Raw genomic sequence first — 9,928 nt, 5'->3', positions numbered from 1 at the left:
GAAGTCAGATGTGTACAAGGTGAACAGGACTGGAGAGAGCACAGTTCCCTGTGGCGCTCCGGTGCTGCTGATCACAGTATCAGAGAGACAGTAATAGGTCCTGCATAGGCCTACTCTTGAACTACAAATTCTGTGGCTGTAAAAACAAGACAATTTGTATATTTAAAATGGGGGTGAAATGTAATCCTCACAGCATTTTTTTTCAAACCATACAAATGTATAATTCGCATATGAAGGCACCAGCTCATGCTAAGTCTCAACCGAGTCACATACAACCTAGGCTATCATTATCACATAGGCTAGGCTGGGACTTCAAAATGTGTGGCTGCGAAAACATGTTGAGCATATTTAAGGGGGGGGGGGGGGGGGGGGGGGGGGCGCCATATCACATACTGGTGGTCTTCAATTTGTGTGACTGAAAACAACAATTTGTGCATATATATAAAAAATAGTAATAAAAAAAGGGGTGTGGGTAGATATGTATGCATAATTTGTCTGTAGGTAGCCTTTTTTGTTGCCTAAATCATCATCATTCAATTTTTGGTTCTTCTGAAAAACCTTAAAAAAAATACTTATACCATTATTTTAGGACGCTGTATGAGTAGCCTACCAGTCTTTGTGTAGGCCAGGGCAGGCTATACTGCCACCTACTGCAGGCTACAAGAGGGGACATCGTAATACATACTACCTTTTTTTATTTTTTATTATTAGAATATTAAAAGGCCTTGTTCATGAGTATGTGTGAAGAATTAGATTTATGGTAAAATATGCAACTGTATTAGTTGTTAGATTCTGTTTTCTATTATTTTCCACCTAATAAAATACATATTTGTCTGTCATTTTGAAAAATAGCTGCCATGGCCCCCAGGGGCCAAATCTGAGGTGTCTATGATTCTAAATCCGATCAGACCTCCTTTGTGAGTTTCTTTACCAAATGTGATACTTTTATCATATCAGATGACGCGATAGATGAGGCACTGATGCTGATCGGCCCATCATTGTACCGATGACCGACCATCTCGAAAATTTGATTGGTCTGAACAGCTCTGGTTCGGGCATAGTTGCTCCTTAACGGTACAATTTCAGACCGAACTTCCCGACCTCAAATGTTGTGGGCAGGGCTAAATTTGGTTGGCTTGGGGTGAGTGAGGGGTTAGGTGCCTTGCTCAAGGGCACTTCAGCCGTGCCTACTGGTCGGGGTTCGAACCGGCAACCCTCTGGTTACAGGTCCGAAGTGCTAACCAGTAGGCCACGGCTGCCCAGAAAAAAACAGCACAATTATTTGCTGCTTACATGTTAAAACACTGATTATTTAAAAAAAATGGCTTTTATACGATAAACTATAGCCAGTGCTAATGCAAACACAATTATAAAGTTTACATGACTTAATATGTAAACTTTATAAATAGAAATATCTGTAGCTTAATAAATATCTGGCAGGCACTGTAAATGAGTACAACCAGCAGTAGCCTAGAAAAGCAGACATCTATATTAACTAAGTCATAGTCATATACTTCTTACTTTCAAATTTGCAGGGGATATGAGGGGAAAGGGCAACAAACAATATCAGAACAACTTCATTAAATTGAATCACATCAAGTTGAAGCACACGGCCAATAATGGCGCACACAACCCCTGAAGGCACTGCAGACCACTTCAACGTACACTAAACCTTATATAATACCTCCATGCACTAAACCATAAAGCTATGCCACCCACAACCATAATAAGAAACCATGCAACCCCACCCACCCTCGTTTTGTTCCCCACAATTATTAGTCTACAGTAGACCAGAGCCCGTCTACGTAGAGCCTTGCCACTCCGTATTAAGTCCCATTGTACCGAATTTTGGATGCAGTTCCACCAGAGTTCCACTGGGGGCGATCGCCATGAGTGCAGAATGAATGGGAGTCAATGGAGCTAGACGGCTAAAATTGTCTCTTTCACCTGATTGTCGTTGACAAATCTTAGATTTGATTGTAGTTTGTATAACTTCAACATGGGTTATAGGTCAAAAGTTGAATGAACGAGTACTTATGTCCTTTTGATTTCTTACAGGTTGGGTCGTTGTTGCACATAACACGCTAGCATTGTGCTAATGAATGACGTCATTGACACATTTGAAAGGCTTTTAAGAACAATTAAGTGACTTTAAAAAATATAACACTCAACCAAGTGTATTTTCTTTGCCTCCCCTTTCGAATACAATACTCAAATTACTTGGAAAAAAATTATATCCCGAGAAAAGTGGATTTTGAGGGGTACAGCTCCATAGACCTCCATGCATTCTGCACTCGTGGACGAGCACCCTCATGTGGAACCACAGAAGGAACTGCAACCAGTTCAGAAACCGGAAGTTTTCCGAGGGTGGCAGTTCTCCCCTTATTAGACATTCTCTGAGTAGACTAAATAGGCCATCATTGCGTTACTCTGCGCTCGATATGTCTAGCCTAGCAATACGTTTGGGCTGCTGAGACTGGAGCAATAGATTGTAAACACGGAAGTTGCCGCAACGGAGGCGCTGTTACTGATGGAGGAGTCATAAGAGTTGTAATTTACTGGTCAGTTCATTGTCACACGTATATACATCACTAAATTATTGAAGAATATGTGCAATAACGCACCGGTATGAAATGTTATGGTAAAGCTGTATGTCTTAGCTGGAGTCCCCAACTATACGGTTGTTGTGGAGTAGAAAAAGGGAGGAGGAGGGGAAGGGAAGGGAAAGGGACGCTAACGTCACGTTAATGGATAAGTAAGATAACATCATGTTAATAGATAAGTAAGATAACGTCACGTTAATGGATAAGTAAGAATGTTTCATAAAGAAAACTCAATCGCCAAGAATAAAGCATAGCACTGAGAGAAGTGCACCCGTCTGCATGCACCATATTTGACCTGCTGCAGAATGCATTGACATCTAACTACAGCGATGACTTCTGAATGAAAATAAAGGGTGATGCACTATGCAGGTTTTATGCAGGTTTTTTTTGCAATATAGGATGTAACTTCTGTAAATGAAACTGCATTGGTAGAATATAGTTTTCATATGATTCATTACAGTTTCATATGATGTTTCCCTAATTAATTTTGAAATGTACTAAACATATTTTGTCAGGTCTAGTGTTGGATGGTGTACCTGTGTCTGCACTGTGGAGTGGTAGGAGAGATAGCCTGCAGCTGCTGTCATTGTCAGCAGGTCAATGTCCTCGGGCTGCAGGCCCAAGACTTCTCCCACCACGGCGGCCTCTGCGTCCCACTCTATGGGTGACACATCGGGCGTTGTCATGTCCGGCCACACTTCAGAGCGGGCTCTCTACGCCGCAGAGCAGCATGCGCGTCTGCTGTTGGCTCAGATGAACAAGATGCGCCTCCGCGCAGACTTCTGTGATGTGCGGCTGTGTGTGGGCGGCCGTTTCTTTGGGGTACACAGGCTGGTGCTGGCTGCCAGCGGGCCCTATTTCGCTGCACTCTTCTCAGGGGCCATGAGTGAGGCCCACGAGGAAGAGGTGCGCATTGAAGGGGTGGAGGCCGAGGTGTTTGAGAAGCTGCTGGAGTTTATATATACAGGTACACATGTGATCATCAGTCTTTCTGTCCTGTGCTTTTTGATCTCCTGAGACTGGATTTAAGAATATGTAGCCTATCAATTAAAAAATACTGTCCTTCATGATGGTTAACTTGAAATACTTTATAGGCTCCATAGATGTGACAGTGGACAACGTGCAGGCGCTAATGGTGGCAGCAGACATGCTGCAGCTGAGCGAGGTGGTGGCTATCTGTGGGGAATTCCTCCGTGGGCAGATGGATGCGACCAACTGTGTCGGGATCTATCAGTTCCTGGAGCAGATCGCCTGCATGGACCTGCTCGAGTTCACAGAAAACTTCATTCATGTTCACTTTCTTGAGGTGAGATGTGAGTTGTGACTTTCTGTCTCTCTTTCTGTCTCTCTCTCTCTCTCTCTCTATCCCTGTGTATGCAGTGCACTACATTTAATAAACTTGCCGTGCCTTGCGGTATGTATTATACATGAATTTCTCATGCAGTAGGAAAAAAAGGTAGCCTGGAGGCCAGCCTGAATTTACCCAGCCCATAACATTTGAGTTCAGGAAATTCAGTCTGGAGTCGTTCCATTAGCAAGTCTCTATGCCTGAACTAGAGGTGTTCGGGCCAATCATATCGCTAGGGCGTGCTTTATAAGAGGATGGACAGATGAGCAACAGTGCCTAATCATTCACCTTAGTTGATTTTGTTTACATCAAAAAGGGTGTTGCTACAGAAGCACAATGTTTAGATTTCACTATGGTGTCTGTTGTGCAAGATATTGACTGCACAATAACTTAAAAAAAAAAAAAAAAAAATCAAACAGATAATAGCGATAAGAATGATGTTTATGGCTGTTCTCCCTACAGGATTCACCCATTTCATTGCCCTGATTGGTTAGGTCTATCCAATTGGATGCTGAGCCGTAACACACTGACCATCTGCTTCCACTTCAGGTGTGTGCAGCCGAAGAGTTCCCCAACCTGACCAAGGACCAGCTGGTGAAGCTCCTGCGCAGTGAGGAGCTGCGGATTGAGGACGAGTACCAGGTGTTCACGGCTGCCATGGACTGGGTGTTACAGGACGTGGCCCGCAGGAAGAAGCATGTGGTGGAGGTCCTGGACGCAGTGCGCTTCCCCCTGCTGTCCCCACAGAGGCTGTTCAAATACATTGAAGGTGAGAGCGTCTTTGACGCACCTCGCTCCTTGCCTTGATGTGCATTGTTTGTTCTGTATATTCTGTGCTGTACATAGAGCCGTGCAAATGGTCTCTTTGAGCACATTAAAGTTGTCTGAGTTTCCCATCACACTGTAGAGATGCAGTAGAGAGATGCAGCATACATTTAGTTAGCCTTTTCTGATAGTGCCGAAATATACAATATAAAATATAAATATAATATATAAATATAATATATATATATATAAGTCTTTCTCTTTCAAAGTTAGAAATTATTTTTCATTTGATATGTAAGTATACCTTTTACTCATTAGCAATACAATTGTATTGTAAAACACTAATTAACTGCAAGTATTTTAAAGATTTGAATTGCTTTCCTCAAGGTGTTACTGACTTCAGCCTGCGAGTGGCGCTGCAGACACTCCTGAAAGATTACACAGAGGTCTCCAAATCCCCAAAGGAGAACAAGATCTGCAGCCTTTTGCAGCCAGCCAAAACCAGACCCAGGAGAAAAGCCCGAAAGTACCTTTATGCTATTGGTATGTGTTTGAGTGTCAAGTCTGAATATATATATTATAGATAAATATATAGATAGATAGAAAGATATATTTCTTTCATGCGGAGGACAGTGGAGATAAACAGGAAGTGAATAAGAGAGAGTGATGGGGCCGGGGAATGACCGGTGGTCAGAGTCAATTGAGTCAATCCTGAGGAATTTGAAATCAGAAACTGCTAACTGACACTTCTGCTTCTGCCTTTTGTGCGGTGCTACACCCATCCTTCTTTTGCTATGGAACATGGAAAGATGTGTGAGGATGATTATCCCCTGGCTACATTAAATAATCTATGTGTCTGTCTGTTGCTGTTCTTCCCTTATTTGGTGTTTCTGCGCTGGCTGGCAGGAGGGTACACGCGTCTGCAGGGTGGACGCTGGAGCGACAGCCGGGCTCTGAGCTGTGTGGAGCGCTTTGACTCCTTCAGTCAGTACTGGACCACCGTCTCTTCTCTCCACCAGGCACGCAGTGGACTGGGGGTGGCCGTGCTGGAGGGAATGATCTACGTGGTGGGAGGTGTGTGTGTATGTGTGGGTGACCGACATGCGCTATTTGAGTTGGAGTAATTGTTTCAAGATGAATGTGTTTGAATGTGTGACATTATATTATGATTAGAAAATACCTGGCAAAGTGTTTGTTTCCCTTACGAGAGATGCCTATCACGGTGGCAGATTGGATGGCCTGTCAGATTTAATTGTTTGTGTTTAACAGGCGAGAAGGACTCAATGATATTTGACTGCACCGAGAGGTACGACCCAGTGACCAAACAGTGGGCTGCAGTGGCCTCACTGACTTTCCCGCGTTGTGGAGTGGGTGTGTGCCCGTGTCACGGAGCTCTGTATGCATTAGGTAACTTCCTCTGCAGACACTGGCATATTTATGCCCAAAACACTTTTTATTTCTTTAGCAGTTGCATCAGTAAGGAAAGCTTCATACGACCTATTATTTTTCAATAAGGTGGTTGGATTGGCTCAGAAATTGGGAAGACCATGGAGCGGTATGATCCTGCAGAGAATAAGTGGGAGGTCATAGGAACCATGGCTGTGCCTCGCTACTATTTTGGCTGCTGTGAGCTGCAGGGTAAGTACATAAAATTATTCAGTATGCAACTAAGAACAGTGAGCTTCTGATGCTCTAATGTAACACTATTTTAAGTCAGTACAGGAGGGGAATTTGGGTACTGAATAAGGTTGTATACAACAATCCTGCTTTCCATTCACTTCTGTTTAGTTGGCTGAAATGGAACAGACCAAGAGTAGTCCTGTGATTGAGATAACTTAAGTACTACCACCTTGAGTGCAGTTTAAGGCTGTTGCATAAAAACCCAGATGAAATCTTAGCCCTAGATATATTATGGCTCTGGATGAAATTGGTCTCTGTCGCCATCTGGTGGTCAGATAAAATAATACATACACATATAAAGCATCTCGGGAAGTACTCTTAAAGAAGCCCTATGCAGGTCTGGTTATTCCTTCGCTGTTTCTGGGTTTTTTCGCCGGATTTGGGCTCGCATTTTTCATGACATAGCTCCCCCTGCAGCTTCGTGCTACGCTAAACCCCCACTAGCTGGCAAGCTAGCCATCAAGAAACCAAGCTAAACACATACATACAGGGCTCACAATAAAACGGTCGAGCAAACACATTGCTCAAGAGACTATCAAACTACATTACAAAAACGAAGTTCACCCAAGGGTAGGCTACTTACAATTTCAACAGCAACAAAGCCAAGTCGGCGTCCGTTTTGCAGTCTTCTTAGAAACTACAATCTGACTACATTTTCGAGGCGCGATTGGATACTTCCGCCGAGTTACATCCGGATTTACCCGGTCCGGGTTCAGAAAGTTGCATATTCGTTTTTTCCGTAGCGATAGAGGGAGACGAAGCACCCACCAAACAACCCAGAAAGTGTTGTAGAACCATCAGAACGACTCTCAACCTGTATAATTAAGGTCATTTTTGCTAAAATTGTTGCATAGGGCTTCTTTAAAACTGCTGTTTCTGTTCAAAAGGTAGGTGTAAAGAATGGATTGTAAATGTGCAGTCTCTGAATGTCCCCATGTCCAGTCCTATAAACTCTTTTATTTGCGCATACGCGTTTCGGCGTGTGCCTTCTTCAGTGTGCACAAAAGAGTATATGTATAGTGCGGCCTCTCTCCTACTGTCCTTTATGTATAACTATCCAGGCCAGCACTCTTAAAGTTTAAAAGTAGACAAATTGAGTGAAGCCTGCTCCTATCCTCACTGACAGTCCTATAAACTCCATTCCTTATGATGGTTGTTCTCCACACTGCTCTTGTGACCGCGGTCAGGCTTCATCTATGTAATCGGTGGCATCAGCGACGAGGGCACTGAGCTGCGCTCAGCCGAGGTGTACGACCCCATCTCGCGCCGCTGGAGCGCCCTGCCTGTCATGGTGACCCGGCGTGCCTATGTAGGCGTGGCAAGTCTCAACAACTGCATCTACGCGGTGGGGGGCTGGAACGAGGCCCTGGGCTCCCTGGAGACGGTCGAGAAGTACTGCCCTGAGGAGGTGAGCTCGTATATCAAATGGATTTTCTATTTTTAAGGTACCAAGTACAATTTTAAACATAAATGTTTCCAGTGTTGATATATTGTACCAGATTTCCGTCATCAGTCTGATTTACATCTCCAGTCCCTGGCAGGGCACAGATCAGAATCCAATAGACACCTGACAACATTTAAAAAAAGACTAAACATAGTCTGACAAGCCAGACCCACATCAAGATGTAGGGTCTGGGGACTCACCATTCACAGTGCTCAGTCAGAGGGGCGGGATAAATGGTTGTCTTTCAAATTTCGTCTGCAGGCAATAGGATAGCGCTACAACTCATGAGTTCCATGCGTTTTCCCACCAGCGGAGATAGTTGGCTAGTTGTTCAAACTTTTGCCAACTTAAAAAAAGCTGAACTCGTGTCACGCTGTTCGCCAAAAGCAACATCCATCTTCTTTGTTTTCAAGTAGCAGGGAATTCATGCCGAACCGTCGCAACTCTGTCATCATTATATTAAGCCCGCCTACCGACCCTATACACATTGTGATTGGCCTGATCGAAGTTTAATTTTTCTAGCTCGCAAGCCAACGGAGAGTTGCTAAACTACCCTGGCAGCAAATGACATTTGCTGCCGCTAGGGTGCGTCTAGATTTCTAGGCTAGACGAAACAGGCAGATGATACGGATCACATACAGTATGTTACACATGATAATGCACTCCCACACACACATACAGGCACACAGAGATACGCACACACACACTATGAGAAATAAAAAATACAAGATACAATACAAATAAGGATAAGCAATCACATCTACATGGTGGGGGTGGGGCTGGAACGAGACCCAGGGTTCCCTGGAGAAGTCCTGCTATGAGGAGGTGAGGACATACTCACACCACGTGCCCTCTACTACACATGCTGAAACACTATCATACATAACATCAGACAAAGAACAGCATTGCACTGCACTTTGTTTTACTAAAGTCATTTTATGATGGAGACAGATGCCGATGACACCCCACATTAATTAAGTGTGTGTGATTGTTTATGATGGCCTATTGAACTACAGAGCATTATGTCTCTCTTATCTGCAGGAGAAGTGGGTAGAGGTGGCGCCAATGTCGGTGGCACGTGCTGGAGTTACGGTGGCGGCGGTGAACGGACTGCTGTATGCAGTCGGAGGACGCGTGTCCAGCAGAGACTTCTCCGCCCCGGTGACCGTGGACTCGGTGGAGATCTATGACCCCCACTTGGACACCTGGACAGAGATCGGCAACATGATCACCAGCAGATGTGATGGGGGTGTGGCTGTGCTCTGAGGAGCCCCTGAGCCTAATGTGAATTTAAGGCCCGAGATGGACCGACGCTTTGCACACAACAAAGGAATGTGAAGGATGTGTGTTGTTTCAGTGGATGGGCCCTTGTGAAAAAACCAGCAGACAAAATCAGTCCTTCATGACTTTGATACACCATCATTATCAGAGACTTGGAGAACTTTACGATCAAACATTTCATTTCAGAGTACATTGCCTTCAACAGAATCTCCAACGAACTCTAGTGTTGCCATCACGTCCGTCTGTGATGGGCGTTTACATGAGACTGTAAACCTTCATCTCATTATTGCTGCCAGACTATTTAAACTTCATATCTCACTTTCTACTTGTTTTAGCACATTGTATGTGTTGTCTCACTGAGACAGGTTTTTCCTGTCTCTAATCTCAGATCCTGGAATGAAAAAATACAAGGCCTCCCCATTACAGTTTAGCACCATCACACAATATAGTTTAGGTTGTCTTGTGGAACACATGGCAGCACATCATCAACCTTACAAAATGTTGAATGGGAACAGAATCTAACCTTTCAAAGCATTTCAGCTCATTTAGATTCAAAGAGTAATATATCTTTTCACATAGTGAAGACTCTGAATGTGTTGAATGTTACAACTGATGAAGCTGTGTGCAGTGGAACACCTGTCAGACGAACATGAATTTAAAATAATATTTTGAACCACCTCATTGTTCTGTGTATATATTTATTTCTCTGGGGCCACTTTGGGACCACCTGTGGTCTCCCTGGTCTGATGGTACTGCTGAAGACATTGTTTTCGCTCTGTCCTGCACAAAGTAAAAAAAAAAAAAAAA

At 43.9% G+C, this 9,928-nt stretch overlaps 1 protein-coding gene across 3 annotated transcripts; it reads left to right on the top strand.

The window, feature by feature from the left end:
• The first annotated feature begins 2,442 nt into the window (after positions 1 to 2,442).
• LOC121708864 (intracisternal A particle-promoted polypeptide) lies at positions 2,443 to 9,797 on the top strand. 3 transcript variants are annotated; one of them, XM_042091899.1, is made up of 10 exons: positions 2,443 to 2,561; positions 3,119 to 3,570; positions 3,698 to 3,909; positions 4,501 to 4,720; positions 5,104 to 5,259; positions 5,623 to 5,790; positions 5,986 to 6,123; positions 6,232 to 6,354; positions 7,584 to 7,804; positions 8,882 to 9,797. In XM_042091899.1, the coding sequence occupies exons 2-10, from the start codon at positions 3,204 to 3,206 to the stop codon at positions 9,104 to 9,106; spliced, it is 1,830 nt and encodes a 609-aa protein (XP_041947833.1). In that variant the 5' UTR covers positions 2,443 to 2,561; positions 3,119 to 3,203; the 3' UTR covers positions 9,107 to 9,797. The 3 variants fall into 3 exon arrangements, with proteins under 3 accessions (XP_041947833.1, XP_041947912.1, XP_041947757.1); XM_042091823.1 differs by lacking the exon at positions 2,443 to 2,561 and adding an exon at positions 2,578 to 2,755; XM_042091978.1 differs by lacking the exons at positions 2,443 to 2,561; positions 7,584 to 7,804 and adding an exon at positions 2,576 to 2,755.
• The last annotated feature ends 131 nt before the right edge of the window (positions 9,798 to 9,928 follow it).

Source organism: Alosa sapidissima, chromosome 1 (genome assembly GCF_018492685.1).
Source record: "Alosa sapidissima isolate fAloSap1 chromosome 1, fAloSap1.pri, whole genome shotgun sequence".
NCBI lineage: Eukaryota > Metazoa > Chordata > Actinopteri > Clupeiformes > Clupeidae > Alosa > Alosa sapidissima.
The sequence above is the reverse complement of the archived record's forward strand: the minus strand, read 5'-3'. Positions and strand labels throughout refer to the sequence as shown.